The sequence below is a fragment of the Mercenaria mercenaria genome, chromosome 1 (assembly GCF_021730395.1).
Source record: "Mercenaria mercenaria strain notata chromosome 1, MADL_Memer_1, whole genome shotgun sequence".
NCBI lineage: Eukaryota > Metazoa > Mollusca > Bivalvia > Venerida > Veneridae > Mercenaria > Mercenaria mercenaria.
Genome location: NC_069361.1, coordinates 9,488,353 through 9,508,981, shown reverse-complemented (window position 1 = coordinate 9,508,981; position 20,629 = coordinate 9,488,353). Strand labels below are relative to the sequence as shown.

The 20,629-nt window shown below is 37.3% G+C and overlaps 1 protein-coding gene and 1 non-coding gene across 2 annotated transcripts in view; both read right to left on the bottom strand.

The window, feature by feature from the left end:
• The window catches only part of LOC123545029 (poly [ADP-ribose] polymerase 1-like), an 85,942-nt gene that overhangs the window by 46,644 nt on the left and 18,669 nt on the right, over nt 1-20,629 (bottom strand). Inside the window, exons 9-17 of the mRNA XM_053522468.1 lie at nt 17,186-17,268; nt 16,536-16,655; nt 14,200-14,301; nt 13,117-13,268; nt 12,554-12,699; nt 10,862-10,949; nt 7,596-7,673; nt 5,982-6,114; nt 4,922-5,120 (exon numbers count right to left, since the gene is read on the bottom strand). Of these exons, the coding sequence (XP_053378443.1) occupies nt 4,922-5,120; nt 5,982-6,114; nt 7,596-7,673; nt 10,862-10,949; nt 12,554-12,699; nt 13,117-13,268; nt 14,200-14,301; nt 16,536-16,655; nt 17,186-17,268 (1,101 nt within the window). The remainder of the gene's footprint in view (nt 1-4,921; nt 5,121-5,981; nt 6,115-7,595; nt 7,674-10,861; nt 10,950-12,553; nt 12,700-13,116; nt 13,269-14,199; nt 14,302-16,535; nt 16,656-17,185; nt 17,269-20,629) is intronic.
• LOC123545840 (small Cajal body-specific RNA 8) lies at nt 7,899-8,024 on the bottom strand. The gene has a single exon (XR_006685461.2). It is a non-coding gene; the product is annotated as a small Cajal body-specific RNA 8 (non-coding RNA).

The window sequence follows — 20,629 nt, the reverse complement described above, 5'->3', positions numbered from 1 at the left end:
TCATTGAATGAAATTAAGGGAGCGCCAGGAGAACCTATCGCAAGATTAACGCCACTAGGTTGGACATGCGTGGGACCAGTCGTATCGCAAAGTATTGAAGAAGATAAAAATTTCTTCACATTTTTCGGTAGCACATTAGATGAAACAATTAGCAGTTTTGGGAAATAGAACATGTAAAAGTGGACAAACCGGAACTGTCACAAGAAGAAAATGTTGCTCTTGGAAAAGCGAAAGATACAATAGAGTATACAGAAAAAATGTATGAAATAGGAATACCATGGAAAGAGAATAATGTCGAGTTGCCAAACAATTATGACATGGCATTGACTCGTTTACAGAACACTGAAAGAAGGCTCGATAAAAACCCAACAGTTAGCAAGGCATACAGTGAGATAATTAAGAGCTATGAAGAGAAAGGGTACATTACAAAGATAACTGAATCTGTGCCTCAAAATAGCCAGTCATGGTATTTACCACATTTCCCAGTAATTAGACCTGAAAAGGAAACAACAAAAGTACGTATCGTGTTTGACGCTTCCGCGAAGTATCAGAATGTATGTCTGAATGATGTAGTCTACGCTGGACCAAAACTGCAGAATGAATTGTTTGATGTTCTTCTCCGTTTTCGAAAGAAGCCAGTGGCTATTGTTTGCGATATAGCAGAAATGTATCTTCGAGTCGGTATCCTTGAAACTGATAGACGTTTCCATCGATTTCTTTGGAATTCAAAATGTGACCCACCAGAACAGTATGAATTCAATCGATTAGTATTTGGAGTAAATGCGTCTCCTTTCTTAGCTCAATTTGTAGCTCAAGAAAATGCAAAAGCTTTTAAAGAACAGTTTCCTCAAGCTTCAGAGAGTGTGATGAAATCTACATACATGGACGATACAATGGACTCTGTAGGAAATGAAAATGAAGCAATGAATCTTTATCATGAACTGTCAGAATTATGGAAGTTAGCAGGCATGAACCCAAGAAAATGGATGACAAATTCAACTGCAGTCTTAGCTGAAATACCTCAAGATGAAAGAGCATATAAAGCTGAGGTTAAGGCAAATAGTGAATTACCAGCAATTAAAACATTAGGTTTAAGTTGGGATTCTCAAGAAGATGTGTTTTCGTTCAGTAACACATTATCGCTTGTCTCGGGAAAAAAGTTAACCAAACGAATTGTGTTGAAAAACATAGCAAGATTGTTCGATCCACTAGGTTTTCTCACTCCGTTCACTGTGCGCGCAAAAATGATTATGCAAGACATATGGGTGACTGGAGTAGACTGGGATGATGAACTGCCTGAAGAGTTGTCTGAGGAAATAAAAAAGTGGTTTTCAGAACTAGAACAGTTAAATGAACTACAAGTGCCAAGGTGTCTCGATATAAGGATAGATAGTACACTATACACCTTTGTCGACGCGTCAACTAAGGCATATGGGGCAGTTGTATATTCTGTAAACGGAGGAGATAACGGACAGACTGTGAATTTGATAGCCTCGAAAAGCAGGGTCGCTCCTTTGAAATCCATAAGTATTCCTAGACTTGAATTGTTAGCTGCTAGCCTTGGACTACAGTTGACACAGGCAATATGTAATGTGCTGGACATGCCAGTTGAAAACGTGGTATTCTGGTCGGACAGTATGAATGTGCTTTACTGGATTCATGGAGCAAGTAGACAATATAAAACGTTTGTAGCAAATCGTGTAGGGTCAATTCATGAAATAACATCTCCAAGTCAGTGGCGTCATGTACCAACAGTAAATAATCCAGCAGATTTGACATCGCGAGGAAGTTTGATTCTAGAATTGTCAGATTGTTCGTTTTGGTGGCACGGACCAGAATTTCTAAAATATGCAGAGGAACACTGGCCGGAAAATAAGTTTGAAATGACTGAAGAAGTGAAAATTGAAATGAAACGAAAATCTGAAACTGACAAGAAATACAATTTTGTAATTACTACGAAAGAAGAAGATAGGCTAAATCCTACTAACTATTCAGACTGGAATCATTTAGTTAGAATTAGTGCATGGATTAATAGATTCATAGACAATTGTCAAATGTCAAAGAGAGATAGAAGGTTGTCAAAAGAACTGTGCTTAAGTGAAATCGAAGAGGCAGAGAAAAGACTTATAAGAATAGCCCAAATTGAATGTTTTGAACAAGAATATACGTGCATTTCGAAAGGTAAAGCTATTCCTAATAGCAGCAAATTGGCTCCGCTGAATCCCATATTAGATACAGATGGTCTACTGCGTTGTAATAGTAGGCTAAAATACGCGGATTACATTTCATATGACGTTAGATACCCAATTATTCTGCCAAGAAAACATAGTATCACAAAACTTATAGTGAAACAGAACCATGAGCTCGTTAATCACGGCGGTACAAACCAAACATTGTCATCATTATCAAGCAGATTCTGGATTATATCGGCATGCGAAGAAATTCGACAGTGGGAGAACATTTGTGCTGAATGCAGACGCCGTAAAGCAAAGGCAAGCAAGCAAATAATGGCACCACTACCTGTTGAACGTTTAAGTCATTCAGTCAGGGCGTTTGCAAACACAGGGGTGGACTACGCGGGTCCATTCATTACTGAGCAAGGTTGTGGGAAAGTTCGGCTCAAACGTTATCTTTGTGTGTTCACATGTTTAGTGACGCGGGCGGTGCATTTAGAAATTTCGTACAATATGGACACAAACTCTTTCTTGAACACACTGTATAGATTTATCAGTCGGAGAGGTGTTCCTGACACTATAGTTTCAGACAACGGTAGCAACTTCGTTGGTTGTGTGAATGAATTGAGAGAACTGTACAGACAACTGGATGAAGACGCCATTATTCATTATGCTAATGAAAAACGTATAAACTGGAAGTTTTTGCCGCCAAATGCCCCCCATTTTGGCGGAGCTCATGAATCAATGGTTAAGTGCGCTAAGAGAGCTTTGTTCGCCATACTGAAAAACGGTGACATCACAGATAAAGAGTTGATAACAGCAGTTGTTGGAGCGGAAGGCTTGATTAACAGCAGGCCTTTAACGTATCAGAGTTCGAATCCAAAAGACAACACGGTTTTGACGCCAAATCATTTTCTCTATGGACAGGTTGGTGGCAATTTTGCACCAGATATTAACAATGTTACTTCTAGATGGCGTTTCGTTCAAGAACTTTTAAGACACTTTTGGAAACGTTGGCTCCAAGAGTATCTTCCTACACTTGGTGTACGCAATAAATGGTTTCTGGGTACTCGAGATTTCACAGTCGGGGATATCGTTATGGTCATTGATCCAGACGTTCCGAGAGGTCAGTGGCATCTTGGACGAATCACGAAGGTATTTCCAGGACGGGATGGTCATGTTCGAGTAGCTGAGGTTCACATTGGAAACAATATTCTCAAACGACCAATAACACGTTTAGCATTATTACAAGGAAATGAGCAGTAAACATAGTGAATGACAGTTTTAAACTTCGCGGTACATGTATTTAAATTACGTACATAAACCAAAGTGAAGCATACAGAAAAGCAATGTTAATTAATCTAAATAGTTTATAAACTAGCACTTGTAAGGGCATAGTAATCCCTGTGCTATAATAGAAGTGTGTAAACTGTTTATTGTATAGTATATAAAAGAAAGTGTGTGTTAAAGGGCATAATAATCCCTACACTTTCCAACGTATTCCAAATGGAAATAATCATACAAGTTCCTAATGCAACTCGAAATGTTCCATTAGAAGTCCATTAAACTGTAAAAGCCAACAGAACTTAATAGAACTAATTGCATAATAGATAATTTTGCTGAACTGTCTAAGAAAAGCTAAAGAACATTATATATTAGTATTTGTTGATTAGCTACAATGTATGTGCTATCAAGGAGGGGGGAATGTTGTGAAGATAAATGGTCAATTTTTGTAGAACATTATTCTGTTGTTCGAATTTTTTGTTAATCGAGTTGATCGAAATAAAAAAAATAAACGTGGTTGAACAAATAGTCGTTTTCGTGAAATTAGTGTTTTATCGGCCCTTTGATAGTATATAGAATATAGAACAATGACCCATATTCGAACTCAACCTAGATTTCATTAAGGCAATCATTCTGACCAAATTTCATGAAGATAAATTGAAAAAGACAGCCTATATCACATACACAAGCTTTTTCTTTGATTTGACCTAGTGACCTAGTTTTTGACCCCAGATGACCCATATTCGAACTCAACCTAGAATTCATCAAGGCAATCATTCTGACCAAATTTCATGAAGATCGATTAAAAAATACAGCCTCTATCGCATACACAAGCTAAATATTGACAGACGACAGACAAGACGATGGACATCGAGCGATCACAATAACTCACCTGAGCATGTGAGCTAAAAAGTGTACAACAACAAAAATATTTTAAGTGCAAGTGTAATAACTCCTATCAAAATCATCCAGCCAAATCCAATATAAAACCTGATCTGCAGACCCTCATTGTGCACCTACACACCAAAAGCCTTCATGAATGGCAATGAAAAATACAGAAAACAACAAATTTACTATGTACAATGACTTTGCTTTAAATTTTTTGCCGGAAATCAAAACCAGTGAGGGATATTTTTCAGCGGGCAATGTGGTCCCACACTGTCACAAGATATATATATGTTCGGTTATTTTATCTATCCTTCAAATGAAAAAAAAAATTGTGTTTTTCATAGAGGAAGCCATCCAGCTGACTACCTGGTATGTGTTCTATTTTATCTATGCCTTAACAAAAACTTTGGGTTTTCCACCTACTGTAAATCTACAGTTGCCGTAAAAAAGCATTTTTTTGCCAGGAAAGCACAATGTGTTTTACACATGGACATAGAGTATGGAGACTATTTCTTCCCTATTTCTGTAACAAGCTGTCTAGCTGACAATAAAATTCTCAGTTTTTTATACTTTACCTGTCCATAATCTATATCCAGTGGGTAGAACTTGTTGGGAAATTTCTTGAAATGTTCTCTGTTTTCCCATTCATTGTTAGTTTTCTCAAAATAAAGTCCCTTGAAATTTTGAATGGCTGACTGCCGGGAACCACATCTCTCTACCTTGTTACCTCCTACGGTAGTACCAACTCGTCCCCAGGCACGGAATACCCACCAACTGAAAGTGATCATACGCTACAATGTTCAACTGTACTTCAAATACTATCTAGATAGCATTACAATATTCCAAGAATTTTCATCTTGTCGGCAGGAATACTTTGCACAGTTAAGCCTATCAAATAAACAACAGCAGACCTAGCTACAGTTAGTGAAAATAAAACACCATCAAATTAATGCTTTTTAGTGAGGGTGATAATGAGGATATATCAACACAGAAAGTTCATAAATCCTCATATTGACAAAACTAATTTGAAAATTAAATTCAACAAAACCCAAGTTGTAAAAAAGTTAATAAATCAACTATCCAATCAATTATGACGTAACTGATATGACATTTAGGTTGGTCTGCAACCTAGCAGTTGCTTATGAGGATTTTTGCACAGGTCAATATACTCAATACTATCTTTTATCATTAATCATGTGGCTGTATTTAAGCCAATGATTATAATTTATACATCTTATAACAGTCTTCTGGCTTTTAAACTAATCACTGGTTGAATTTCAATTCAAAGTAATAAACTTGATGGGAAAAACAAGTCTGGTGTGTGATTTAACTGTAAAGGCATTTTTGTGTTTATATCCTTAACACATAGATTTGTTTCACTAAATCTTCTAAAATGGTGGAATATAACCCTAAAAGTTAATAGATTGCTAGCTTAATCACCTGTAAAATTTTCAAACAACAGGGTCAAGACTTCTAACTGTCTAACAGTAAAGATCAATATGGAGATATATAATATAACTGCACTAATTGCAGGTAACAACTCATTGTTTAAGTTTGACGAGATTTCTGACACCATTTCCACAAAAGTTTATTATTCTGAACCTCAGTATTTTAGATCCAACATTAAGCACATACGTATTTTTGCCATCTCCCTCCAATGCTTGTATCTTATAGTAAGAGTTAGTTCCCCTGACAACATCAACCAATCCTAACACAGCATTATAGATGGAGCCCTTTTCTTCCACTACATGAGCTGTATTCTCCAGACCTGAAAACCACATAATTACAACATATCAACTGATCAAGATCCAGACAAGTGCAACAAAACACTGACATAAAGCACAACCAAAAATTTTCAAACAAGAGGGCCATAAAGGCCCTGTATCACTCACCTGACCTATTGACCTAAAGATCATCAAGATTCTGACCAACTTTCATTAAGATATGGCCATAAATGTGGCCTCTGAAGTGTTAAATAGCTTTTCCTTTGATTTGACCCAGTGACCTAGTTTTTGACCGGACATGACCCAGATTCAAACTTGACCTAAAGATCACCAAGATTAACATTCTAAGTTTCATGAAGATACAGTCATAAATGTGGCCTCTAGAGTGTTAACAAGCTTTTCCTTTGATTTGACCTAGTGACCTAGTTTTTGATCCCACCTGACCAAGATTTCAACTTGACCTATAGATCATCAAGATTAACATTCTGACCAAGTTTCATAAAGATACGGTCATAAATGTGGCCTCCACAGTGTAAACTAGCTTTTCTTTTGATTTGACCTGGTGACCTAATATCGAATTCGTCCAAGACTTTATTGAGGGTAACATTCTGACCAAGTTTCATTAAGTTTGGGCCAAAACTGTGACCTCTAGAGTGTTAACAGTCAAATTGTTGACGACGGATGACAACGGATGACGGACACAGGGCGATCACAAAAGCTCACCTTTGAGCATTTTGTGCTCAGGTGAGCTAAAAATAAGAGTGGCAAACTGTCACAATATATGCCAATCACAACAAATTTCTTTTGACTATTAAAGTACTTACTAATTCAAGAGCCGTAACTCTAGAGCAACAACGAGTATCCACCAGGTTACTGCAATTGGCCAAGATAGTATACCCATAAACATTCTAAGTTTGATAAACACTGAATAGGAACTGCTGAAGTGGACACTTTCAACTTTAGGAATTTCAAACAATTCATGGGACGTAACTAAAGAGTGATTAGCAGTATCAAGTTCAAGGGCAGACACTTGACAATTTTTAGTAGTTCACAGGTCATAACTCCAGAACCTCAAGGACAACCTAGCTGCGATATTACTCCCATAAATATGGTACCAAGTTCTGTGAGCACTGGATGAGAATTGCTAACTACGAGAGCTGACAACTTTAGTAAATGCAGCCCTCATGCCGCAGGCAATCTCTTACTATGTCCTGTTTCCTGTGCGGATATAAAATGTGAAATCTCCTAATAAGCATTATTTCATGAAAATAAACAATACATGTATCTATGCATGCAGTGTTTGGACATTAAGCCAGTCTGACAAATTTTGCTAGTATGTACAGTACTTTTGTTTCACTACACATGTAGAAATACTATCCCCAACTAACTCTGGCTTCTATACAAAAATATAAAATGACGGGGTAGTATATGTAAGGTTTACAATAGGTTTCTGACTAATGTAGTTGTACAAAATAAACATATTTCACAATTTTTAAAAGTAAATATACATAACACCTAAACTTACCAGAGTCAGGATCTACAGCTGCTCCACCTTTTACTGTCATCTTTAACTTATCTGGTACATTCTTTGTGAAATGTGCCTCTGAAATATCATATAAAGACTTTCCTCACCAATGTAAAAATGGAGGCAACTATGAACGTTTATCTAAGTACTGAGGATCTAAGGCCTGGTTTTAAGTTTTTGACATTTTTATTCAGATATTCAATAACTCCACTGTAGGAATCTTCAAAGAATCATCTGATGTCATAAAGAAAAGGCAAAGCCATCTTGCAATTAATCAATTAAGTACTGTCCATCTCATATCTGTTATATCCACCCCGTATCTGTCCGTAGGAAAAGCTTGAGAACCTACGGTCATCAGAAGGTGTCTTACTGTTGGAAGTTGTTGTGACAAACTGTACTACCTTAAGACAGCTTGTGTATCTACTTCCGCTGTGACAAACTATTCCACCTTAACACACTTTGTGTATTTACTTCCCCTGTGACAAACTGTTCACCTTAACACAGCTGATGTATCTACTTCCGCTGTGATAAAATGTACCACCTTAACACAGCTTGTGTATCTACCTCTGCTGTGACAAACTGTTGTGTGTTTGTGTGTGTTCGGGTTTAACATCTTTTTTAACAAATTTTCAGTGAGATAAACGACAGACAAACTGTTGCATATCAACTTCTGCTGTGACAAACTGTTCTATCTTAACAAAGCTTGTGTTTCTACTTCCCCTGTGACAAACTGTTTCACCTTAACACAGCTTATCTGCTTCCTCCAAGACAAACTAAGGCAATTTAACACCACCTGTATACCTATTTCCCCTGTGACAAACTGTTCACCTTAACACAGCTAGTGAATCTACTTCCGCTGTAACAAACTAATCCACCTTAACACAGCCTGTGTATCTACTTCTGCTGTGACAACCTGACACCTTAACACAGCTAGTGAATCTACTTCCACTGTAAAAAAACTAAGCCACCTTAACACAGCCTGTGTCTACTTCTGCTGTGACAACCTGACACCTTAACACAGCTAGTGAATCTTCCGCTGTAACAAACTAAGCCACCTTACCAGAGCTTTTGTATCTACTTCTGCTGTGACAAACAAATTCACCTTAACACAGCTGTGTATCTACTTCCTCTGTGACAAACTAAGCCAGCTTAACACAGCTTGTGTATCTCCTTCCCCTGTGACAACCTACCACCTGAATACAGCTTCAATATCTACTTCAACTGTGACAAACTGTTTCACCTTAACACCGCTTGTTATCTACTTCCACTGTGATAAAATGTGGCACCTTAACACAGCTTATCTACTTCCCCTGTGACAAACTAAGCCACCTTGATACAGCTAGTGTATGTTTTTCCCCTGTGACACACTGTTCACCTTAACACAGCTTGTGTATCTACTTCCGCTGTAACAAACTAAGCAACCTTAACACAGCTTGTGTATCTATTTTTGCTGTGACAACCTCCACCTTAACACAGCTAGTGTATCTACTTTGTACCTACTTTGGCTGTAACAAACTAAGCCACCTTATTTCAGCTTGTGTATCTACTTCTGCTGTGAAAAAACTAAGCCAACTTAACACAGCTTGTGTACCTACTTCTGCTGTGACAGTTTCTACCTTAACACAGCTACCTTGTGTATCTACTTCCCCCTGTGACAAACTAAGCCACCTTACCACAGCCTGTGTATCGACATCTGCTGCATTGAACAGGCAGGCTACTTTTGAGAACATTTTCAAACGCCAACAAAGATTTTCTTCAACTCTATATTCGGCAGACGACAATTAAACCAACCAATTTGTACCGACAGTTTCTTGATGAAAACCTTGATGAAAACCTAAGTTGCCGTCTATGATTACCGCTAATTTAATTATCTGTAAAAACATATTATAAACGACCTGTCGACGATTTCGAAATATCTTTAATCAATCTAGGTTATAGATCTATCTCTTTATTTTGAAATGCAATTGTTCGGTGAGAAAATAAGTTTTTTTTAAATTTGAAAATAACGAGAATGTATGTGTTGAAATATTACAGGCCAGATATTTTTTTTTTTTTTTTTTTTTTTAACCAAGACAGTTCGGTTTTGCACATTAAACCCAGAAATAATCGGGAAACCCAGTCTTGTTTGTTTCTATCCTTAGTAACATGGCCGATACGGGCAAGCTAAAAATCAACAAATAAATTTGCCTGCATACTGTCATTAGCGTAAGTAAAACATTCTAAAACACATAAAAAGTTAGTATTTATTGAATAAAGCATCTAAACCTTTGTGACAAAAAGCTGTAATTCAGTGTATAGATGCCAAATATCACATATTTTCGCGACCCGATTGTTTTGCATTTTTTGGGCAATTTAAGTGCAGTTGTGGTCAACAGAATCATGAAAACACTTGATATATATAAAGAAAAGTATAAACATGAATGATACTTTCCCTTGTGTGCAACTGTGCCCATATTGTGTGTGCATGAATTGCCCAGTCCACAATGTCAGCCAATATTATCATTTCAGCTGCCTTACACAAACTAATTACGTGTTCAGTAAATGCTATCAGAATGTAGCCTCATCTTCGAAAACATTTGTAGTGGGAGCCCACCCCCAATATTAGGAGGTAATTTCCCAGTGAATCCCCAATGCTCACAATCTCTATTGGGGCCTAAAACTTTTCAAAGCAATCAAGAAAATGTATAAGTTAATATTTGTTCTTTTTATTTTATAAACATTGCACGCAAAGGTCTGCATCAGTTTTGGCTATTACTTTTTTATAGGTTCAAAAGTTGGCTATTATTTTTTGGAGGCCAGTGTGAGCCCTGCTACCTTAACACAGCTTGTGTTATCTACTTCTGCTGTGACAAAATGAGCCAACTTAATACAATTTGTGTTCCTACTTCTGCTGTGACAAAATGAGCCAACTTATACAATTTGTGTACCTACTTCTGCTGTGACTAACTGTACCTACATGTATGTGTTTAAGGCAAACAGAAACTTGTGACTATGTTAAGAATGGTTATGATGTTTCTCAAACTTATTCTTTCAGTTTAGTTCAAGCATATTCATTTCATATAATGTAAAGCAGAGGTTCTTGAAATTTTATCACAACTTCCACTATAGATTGCAAACCCAAAGTAAATGCAGACTTTTGCAGCCTGTTTTGAACTGGGAATATCAAAATGGCTTGCCTTTGGTAATTAAAACATATAGTATTGCTACAATTTGACCCTTTCCACTGCCTTTATTTATCCATAGTAAACAAAAAAGATGCAGCATACCATCCCTCTTGGAGAACTTCCCAAAACTTTTCCCAACACTTTTCCCAACACTTTTAGAAATTGAACCTTGTGCTATTCTTTTCTCAGCCTGGAAGGTATAATGGTCATCATAAAAAACAAGAGCTGTCCGTAAGACAGCCAAGCTCGACTATTCGAAATATTGTCCCAGAAGCAGGAAAATATTACCAAAAAAGGTTAAATATCAAAAGAGTTTTAAGTTCAAAAGGGGGCATAATTTGACCAAAATGCATATCAGTTATGGGACTTGCTGCTATCAAATAGTTTTATAACCCTGATGGCACATGTGAAGTTTCAATTCAATATCTGCATTAGTTTTGGAGATAGAAACTTGCATGTAAAACTTTAACCAGAATTTTCAAAGTCCAAAAGGGGGCATAATTTGCCCAAAATACATGCCAGAGTTATGGGACTTGACCCAGTGAGGTTGGTAATTGATCTAGAAAAAGAAAAAATAAGTTTCAAATCTATATGCCTATTAGTAATTACTGTATGTACTTGCACGCAAAACTTTAACCAGGATTTTCTAAGTCCAAAAAGGGGAATAATTTGCTCAAAATACATGTAAGAGTTATGGGACTTGATCCAGTGAGGTTATTAATTGATCTAGAAAAGAAAAAATAAGTTTCAAATCTATATGCCTTTTAGTAATAGCTGTATGTACTTGCACGCAAAACTTTAACCAGAATTTGCTAAGTCCAAAAGGGGGCAAAATTTGGCCAAAATGAAGGTCAGAGTTATAGGACTTGCTGCTATCAACTAGTTTTATAACCCTGAAGACACCTGCCAAGTTTCAAATCAATATCTGCATTAGTTTTGGAGAAAGTAACTTGCATGTAAAACTTTAACCAAAATTTTCTAAGTCTAAAAAGGGGCATAATTTGCTCAAAATACATGTCAGTGTTATGGGACTTGACCCAGAGAGGTTGGTAATTGATCTAGAAAAAGAAAAAATAAGTTTCTAAAATCTATATGCCTTTTAGAAATAGCTGTATGTACTTGCACGCAAAACTTTAACCAGAATTTTCTAAGTCCAAAAGGGGGCATAATTTGGCCAAAATGAAGGTCAGAGTTATGGGACTTGCTGCTATCAACTAGTTTTATAACCCCGAAGACACATGTGAAGTTTCAAATCAATATCTGCATTAGTTTTGGAGATAGTAACTTGCATGTAAAACTTAAACCAAAATTTTCTAAGTCCAAAAGGGGGCATAATTTGCTCAAAATACATGTCAGAGTTATGGGACTTGACCCAGAGAGGTTGGTAATTGACCTAGAAAAAGAAAAAATAAGTTTCAAAGCTATATGCCTTTAATTGATAGCTGTATGTACTTGCATGCAAAAACTTAACCAAGGTGTGACGCCGACGCCGACGCCAGGGTGAGTAGAATAGCTAGGCTATTCTTCGAATAGTCGAGCTAATAAGCATCGAAATATCTACATCCACCAAAACATTTTCTTATATTTTATCAGAAGTTAGGTAAGAGGTCATAAAAGTGTGACATACTGTTTAAAATACTAACAATATTCTCTGAAATGTGAAGAATGATTTTCATCCAAATGCATTTTAAACAATTTTGACCTGCAAAGCCAATATGTATCGTAAAGGCTAGCAAAACTTTTCCAAGGATATGTTTACAGTTAATTTGTCAGTGTTGTTAAAGTCGAACATACATCAGATCCCCAGGAGGCAATGCTGTGTGATGTAATTAACAAGGCTGCTCCACCCTTCTCGACTTTAGTGAGGAATTCTTCATCAACAACATGTACATCTGCATTCTCTGCTTCCTTAATTGCTTTACTTTTCTTGTCTACTTCATCTACATTTATGTAAATCAGAGCAGAGTAATGGTACAAAAGTAATAACCATTGCTATATGGGTCCTTTTTAAGAGACACTTTAATACAATGTTAATCATGAATATTTTGGATAGTTGATACTTTGTTTTCGTTATATTTATCTACTTATCTTGAGAGCTTTTGAGATAAAAACTTTTTGCAAATATCTATGTTGAATAAAATGATATAGGTTCCCATTTGGTGCCACCATAAATATAATTTCTACAGCATGATAAATAAGCACACGGGCACCAATTTAAGATAATCACTGCACTGCATCTTTGTATATTCAATAATATTTCACTGCTTGATAATATTGAAACAACTGTTGCTAAGGGGTATTTTATAATTTGAACTAATTTTGATCAACTACAGAATCAGTGGATATTTTGCCTTTACCTTTTGTGCTGATAACAGCAGCAACCTTGCCATCACATTTTGACACAACAGTTCCACCAAGTTTCGTTACAGCCTTTGTTATTTCTGACTTTGACTTGGAGAATTTACCAGACACTACAAACTTCATCCCTTCCAATGGATGGAAATTTACCCTGGAAAAATATTGTGGTTAACTTTATCAACTATCTGGAAGGTCTTTTCCACAATGCAGTTTCATCTAATTTAACTAACTAGAAGATGCTTTTGTAAAAAAGCGCACGTCTCCCCCAATGAATAGTCCTATAGGCAAGAGGTCAATAGGGGACAGGATCGTAAATCAAAGAGACACTGAGGGTTGGCTGCAATAGGGATCATCTACTTGGCATGTCCAGTTATCCCGCCAAGTTTCAACATTCTGGACCTAGTGGTTCTCAAGTTATTGTTCAGGCCCCTGTGACCTTGACCTTTAACAGAGTGACCCAAAAATCAATAGGGGTCATCTACTCTGCATGACAAATCATCCTATGAAGTTTCAACATTCTGGGTCAAGTGGTTCTCAAGTTATTCATCGGAAATGGTTTTCAATGTTCAGGCCCCTGTGACCTTCATCTTTGATGGAGTGACCCTAAAAACAATAGGGGTCCTCTACTCCAGCAACCATATGAAGCTTGAAGGTTCTAGGTCAAATGGTTATCAAGTTATTGATCGGAAATGAAGTGTGACGTAAGGAACAATATGTCTCCCAATATTCGTCAATATTTGAAGTCTGAAACAGATACTTAAGAATTGCAAATATTCAAGTTGTTGCATCTATACCTTAGATATTTTGCAGAGCTGTTTGTAGAAAACAAAATGAATATTCATACAAAGTTTCTTCACTCTCTGTGGTAATTCAAGAATGACAGAGCAAAATGAACCTGCAGACTTAAGACATTGATAATACATGCCTTGGTTAATAGTAAAATAATCAAGTAATTGTTTCAGTAAATCACAGTTGCATACCTAATGCTGCAAACCTTCCAAACATCAAACTAAAGGCTTTTTGCCAAACATTTTATTTTATTTTTTTGCTCTAGGCATAAATGAATGAGTACAAGTACTTACCCGCCATCTACACTATCCAGTGATGAACTCACAGGGCCTTCGGTAGTTCTAACAGTCACTGCAGGGAACACTCGATCTCTTTTTACAAACTTGTAAGTTTTTCTGAGAAATAAAATGTATAACATTTACTAACATACACTGATAGATCGACAACACAGTGTTCATCAATAGAGGTCATCTACTCTGCATGTCCAATCATCCTATGAAGTTTCAACATTCTGTGTAAAGTGGTTCTCAAGTTATTGATCGGAAACAATTTTCCATGTTCAGGACCCTGTGACCTTCACCTTTAACAGAGTGACTCCAAAATCGATAGTGCATCAACTCTGCATGACCAATCATCCTATGAAGTTTCAACATTCCAGGTCAAGTGGTTCTCAAGTTACTGAGTGGAAATGGTTTGGGAGTGGGGGAGACATAATAATTTCACAAGTGACTCAGGATTGAAAATACTACATCTAGTGCATACAAGTTACACTGAACACAAACAAATTGTCTTTTTATTTCTTGTCCCTCCACCGCTTTAAACTAATTCCGTCCATTTCATCTTTATAATGTCAGGACATTCATTACGTTGGTAAAATTTAACATCTGTATCAGTATAAAATAGTGCATCAGTTCATGATCTTGTACAAAACTATGTACATCAATCTCTTAAAAGAAGTATGATATTGGTATGAAATTCTGATACATTTTGTATCTTTAATTCTTGTACCAGTGAAATATTTCATAGTGAATACAATTCTCTCAATATATTTAGAAATCCAATGAGGAACATGAAAAACAAGAGCTGTCCTTAAGACAGCACGCTCGACTTCTCTCAGTGCTTGACTCTGAATTAGAGCTTTGTCGGTAAAAACTTTGTAAAACTTTAACCAAAAAAATCTAAGTAAACTAGAAATGTGTCCATGGGACACAGATGCCCCCACTACATGACAAAGGACAAAATTTTTTTCCAAGGTCAGGGGCCATGACTCCTACAATACTGAATGAATCCGGACATGAAACCCCAGGTGCACAACCGCAAATGCTGACCAACATTGTTTTAAACTTTGGTGACTCTAGGTCAAATACTTTTGGAGCTACGCGCGAAACAACATTAAAATGACCAATGTTTAACTAAGTCAGGGGCCATAACTCCTACATGACTGAATGAATCCGGACGCAAAACCCCAGGTGCACAACTGCAAATGCTGACCAACATTCCTGTAAACTTTGGTGACTCTAGGTCAAATACTTTTGGAGCTACGCCTGACACAACATTAAAATGATCAATTTTTAACTAAGTCAGGGGCCATAACTCCTACACAACTGAGTGAATCCGGACGCGAAACCCCAGGTGCACAACTGCACATGCTGACCAACATTCCTGTAAACTTTGGCGACTCTAGGTCAAATACTTTTGGAGCTACGCCTGACACAACATCAAAATGACCAATTTTTTACTAAGTCAGGGGCCATAACTACTACACAACTGAATGAATCCGGACGCAAAACCCCAGGTGCACAACTACACAAGCCGACCAACATTCCCGTAAAGTTTTGTGACTAGGTCAAATACGTTTGAAGCTAGGCGCGACACAACATTAAAATGACCAATTTGTACAAAGTCAGGGGCCATAACTCCTACATGACTGAATGTATCCGGACGCGAAACCCCAGGTGCACAACTACACATGCTGACCAACATTTCTGTAAAGTTTTGTGACTCTACGTCAAACACTTTTGAGCTACGGAAGGACGGACAAACAAGGGCAAATCTATATGCCCCCCCCCAAAAAGCGGGGGCATAAAAAGGGGCATTACTCTGTCAAAATTCAAATCAGATTTATGGGGTTTGTTTCTTCTGGTGTAGACTTTGATAGTAAATAATTACTTTTAAGTTTCAAGTCAATAGCTTTGATAGTAACAAAGATATTCAATGTTTTCAAAATGTTTAACCAAAAATTCTAAGTTTAAGAAGGGGCATAACTCTGTAAAAATCAAATCAGAGTTATGGGGATTGTTTCTCCTGATGAAGACTTTGATAGTAAATAACTATTTTAAGTTTCAAGTCAATAGCTTTGATAGTAACCAAGATGACTTTATCAAAAACTTTTAACCAAAAATTCTAAGTCAAAAAGGGGCATAACTCCATCAAAATTTAAATCAGAGTTATGGGAACTGTTTCCCCTGGTGTATACTTCGATAGTAAATAACTATAAGTTTCAAGTCAAAAGCTTTGATAGTAACAGGGATATTTAACCTTATGAAAAACTTTAACCAACGGCGACGCCGACACTCGAGTGCAATAGTTCTACTTCGAAAAGTCGAGCTATAAACTCTTTGTGACTTACAGACATTCCACATCATGATACTCTTTTGGAATTTTAAATGCTTTTCTTTTTGGAGTTTTAGTTTTGTACATGCATTTAGTCCACTCCGTCATGTTTCCTGTACAATGATAGCCATCCGCTCTGAAATATACATCAAAACGTATCATTGCCAGAGGTTAACTTTAAATCTTAACTTTTCAATCTTTATCATAAACTAATTAGGATGGAAAAATTCTACTTTCATAACTACAAGAAAAACTTCATGCTTCAGTACTGCATTGTATTCAGTTTGATGTTTTAGACAAAATCCTTGACAATTTAGTCATGGTAAATGTTTGATGCATAACTGCATACATTATATACAGCATTACAATACCTGTAACAGGTGGACCTATCAAAGAAAACTGATGTCCACATAATGCATGAAATGATTTAATATACAATTACAGTATACAGTCTTTCCAGTTCATATTATATTAAACCTACATACACATTACTCGACAGATCTGTAGTCCCTGTAACCTAATACAGTTTATAATAAAGTTCTATCAGCATGTCATTTTCATATAGCTGTTTATGAATACAACTTGTCAGACTAGTCAAAATCAAGTAAACTGGTATTTGTGCAATTGTTACTATCAACAGCAAGGTAATAACTTAATCGCACTTACGAATATGCAAGCTGACCATCCTTACATTCTGGACATTTCTCTAGGGCACCAAATGCCATACAGTCAGCCACTCTGTCCAATAACTGAAACAAACAGTCAGCTGTATTACCTTCAATACTATTACATCATCATCAACTCATACAGTATCTTCCACTCAACAGGAAAGTACCAACTCACAAAAACAAGAGGGTCATGATGACCCTGAATCACTCACCTGAGTAATATGAGCCACATGTTTCAAATGGCAAACAGACACAAAAATATTAGAAAGTAGGTCAGTAGGTCACATTCATGGTCACTGAAAGGCAGTTTTAAGATTGGTGTGCAAAACTGTACATGTCATCCAAATTTTTAAGGCTGTATCTTAAACAAGAAGCTGTGTTCAATAAACGCTTGATGCCCCCGATGGCATCCTTGTCGATAAAAAGCAACCTAAGTCCAAATTGAAGTCAAGGTCAAACTGAGGTCAGGTGATGTCTGAAGATAAGGATTGGTCACGGGTTATATCTACATTAGTATCAAATCATTCTAGTAAGGGGTATTGATGCTAGACGAAACGGTCCCATTTGGTTAACCAAGAGATGGCCCATATAAAGCAACCCAAGTCCAAAATGAGGTCAAGGTCAAAGTCAAACTGAGGTCAGGAGATGTCTGAAGATGAGGAATGGTCACAGGTTACATCTGCATTAGTATCAACTCATTCAAGTAAGGGGTATTGAAGCTAGACGAAACGGTCCCATTTGGTTAACCAAGAGATGGCCCATATAAAGCAACCTCAGTCCAAAATGAGGTCAAGGTCAAACTGAGGTCAGGTGATGTTGGAAGATAAGGAATGGTCACAGGTTACATCTCATTAGTATCAAGTCATTCTAGTAAGGGATATTGATGCTAGACAAAACGGTCCCATTTGGTTAACCTCGTACGGACGGACGAACGGACGGACAGGACAATCACTCATCAGTAGATGCCGGGGGCATAAAAACAAAGTAGGTCACTAGGTCAAGGTCACAGTCAAGTGATCCCTTATCGCTTGGGTCATCAGGTAATTATAATTGAACAGTCCAGGGTTCTCGGAAACGCCGAAATCGGCGTCCCCGTACGCATAATTGGTCCCAGTATACGCGTGTTTATTGCAGCTTGGGAGTCCCCGGACGCACGTTTCTGCAGTGAGACGCAATGAAAACTAATTGATTACATAAACCTGCGAATACACAAGGTTTGACTCGAGAGCAAAATATGTGGGGGGAGTTACTCGCTTGTCACCGATAGCCGCGTATAGCCAATCAGCGTTCCCCGTTTCCACTACACCGCGAGACAGGTGGCACATATGTATGATCAAATCGAATACACATGATTGTCGGCATGATTGCATAGGTGACAACGACGGATTACGTAGTGTTCGGAGTAACTCCGATTGTTTTCTCACTTACTAATTACCAGGCAGTTTTAAAGAACTTTTTAGAAAAAGTGAAAATTAGGCTTAATTATGAATGTCCGAGTAATTTTAAGATGATGTCGATGTCGGTCTCAGTAACGTGATAATTGTTCTGCACAATCGCTGATGTTACTGAAGAAGCATTTATTAATATGTTGATCATAGACATACTGTGCATTCTTAATGTATTTTAGACCGAATGTTTTAATGTTATGCTCTTAATAAGTATTAAAACAAGAGCTCGTCGAACACGAAGTGCCACCTTTGATGCATTCAGTAATTGCACAAGGAACAGAAATTATATGCTCACTGTAAACAAAAGTTCTACCATTCTGGTCTAATCTGACCTTGACCTTTAACCTATTAACTTAACAAGAGATTACAGAGAGATCTTGGCGCCATCCACTGAGCCATTTTTGAATGTTCCAAATTTCAAGACTAGCTCAAGGTCAAAATTCATTTCGGTACAAAACAAAGTGTATGTGGTCCAAATTTGAAAGCTGTGGCTTGAGAAATGTGAAAGTAGGTCACTAGATCAATTTCAAGGTCAAAGTTCATTTCGGTAGACAGAACTATGCATGTGCTTCAAATTTGGAGTCTGTAGCTTGAGAAATGTGAAAGTAGGTAATAGGTAAAAATCAATGTCAAATTTTAATTCAGAACACAAAAATAAATATGCATGCAGTCCAAATTTGGAGCCTGTAGCTTCAGAAATGTGAAAGTAGGTCACTAGGTCAATCTAAAGATCAAAGTTCATTTCGGTACACAAAACTATGTATATGGTTCAAATTTGAAGGCTGTAGCTTGAGAAATGTGAAAGTAGGTCACTAGGTCAAAATCAAGGTCAAATTTTATTTTGGAACGAAAAACTATGCATATGGTCCAAATTTGAAGCATCTACCTTCAAAAATGTAAAAGTAGGTCACTAGGTTAATAACTAGGTCAAAGTGTTTTTGGTACACAAACATAGATGCATGTGGTCCAAATTTGAAGGCTGTAGCTACAAAAATGTGAAAGTAGGTCACTAGGTCAAGATCAAGGTCAACTCATGTCAAGGTTCATCTTGCCACTCAAAACTATACATGTGGTCCATTTGAATGATGTAATTTATGGACATGAAGATTCTAAGTTTTTCCCTATATAAGTCTATATGAACCATGTGACCCCTGGGGCGGGGCCATATTTGACCCTAGAGGGGTAATTTGAACAAACTTGGTAGAGAACCACTAGATGATGCTACATTACAAAATATCAAAGCCATAGTCTTTGTGGTTTCGACAAGAAGATTTTCAAAGTTTCTCCCTATATAAGTCTATGTAAACCATGTGACCCCCAGGGCGGAGCCATATTTGACCCTAGGGGAATAATTTGAACAATCTTAGTAGAGGACCACTAGATGATTTCATATACAAAATATCAAAGCCCTAGGCCCTATGGTTTTGGACAAGAGGTTTTTCAAAGTTTTTTCCTATATAAGTCTATATTAACCATGTGACCCCCGGGAGGGGCCATATTTGACCCCAGGGTAATAATCTGAACAATCTTGCTAGAGGACCACTAGATTGTGCTTCATACCAAATATCAAAGCCCTAGGCCCTATGGTTTTGGACAAGAAGATCAGAAACCGTTTAACTGTTCCTGGCCAATGTGACCTTGACCTTTGACCTAATGACCTCAAAATCAATAGGGGTCATCTGCTGGTCATGGCCAACCTAACTATCAATTTTCCTGACACTAGGCCCAAGCGTTCTTGAGATATTGCCCGGAAACCATTTTACTGTTCCTGGTCACTGTGACCTTGACCTTTGACATACTGACCTCAAAATCAATAGGGGTCATCTGCTGGTCATGATCAATCTCCCTTTCAACTTTCATGACCCTAGGCCCAAGGGTTCTTGAGTTATCATCCGGAAACCGTAATACTATTCAGGGTCACTGTGACCTTGACCTTTGACATACAGACCTCAAAATCAATACGGGTCATCTGCTGGTGATGACCAACCTCCCTA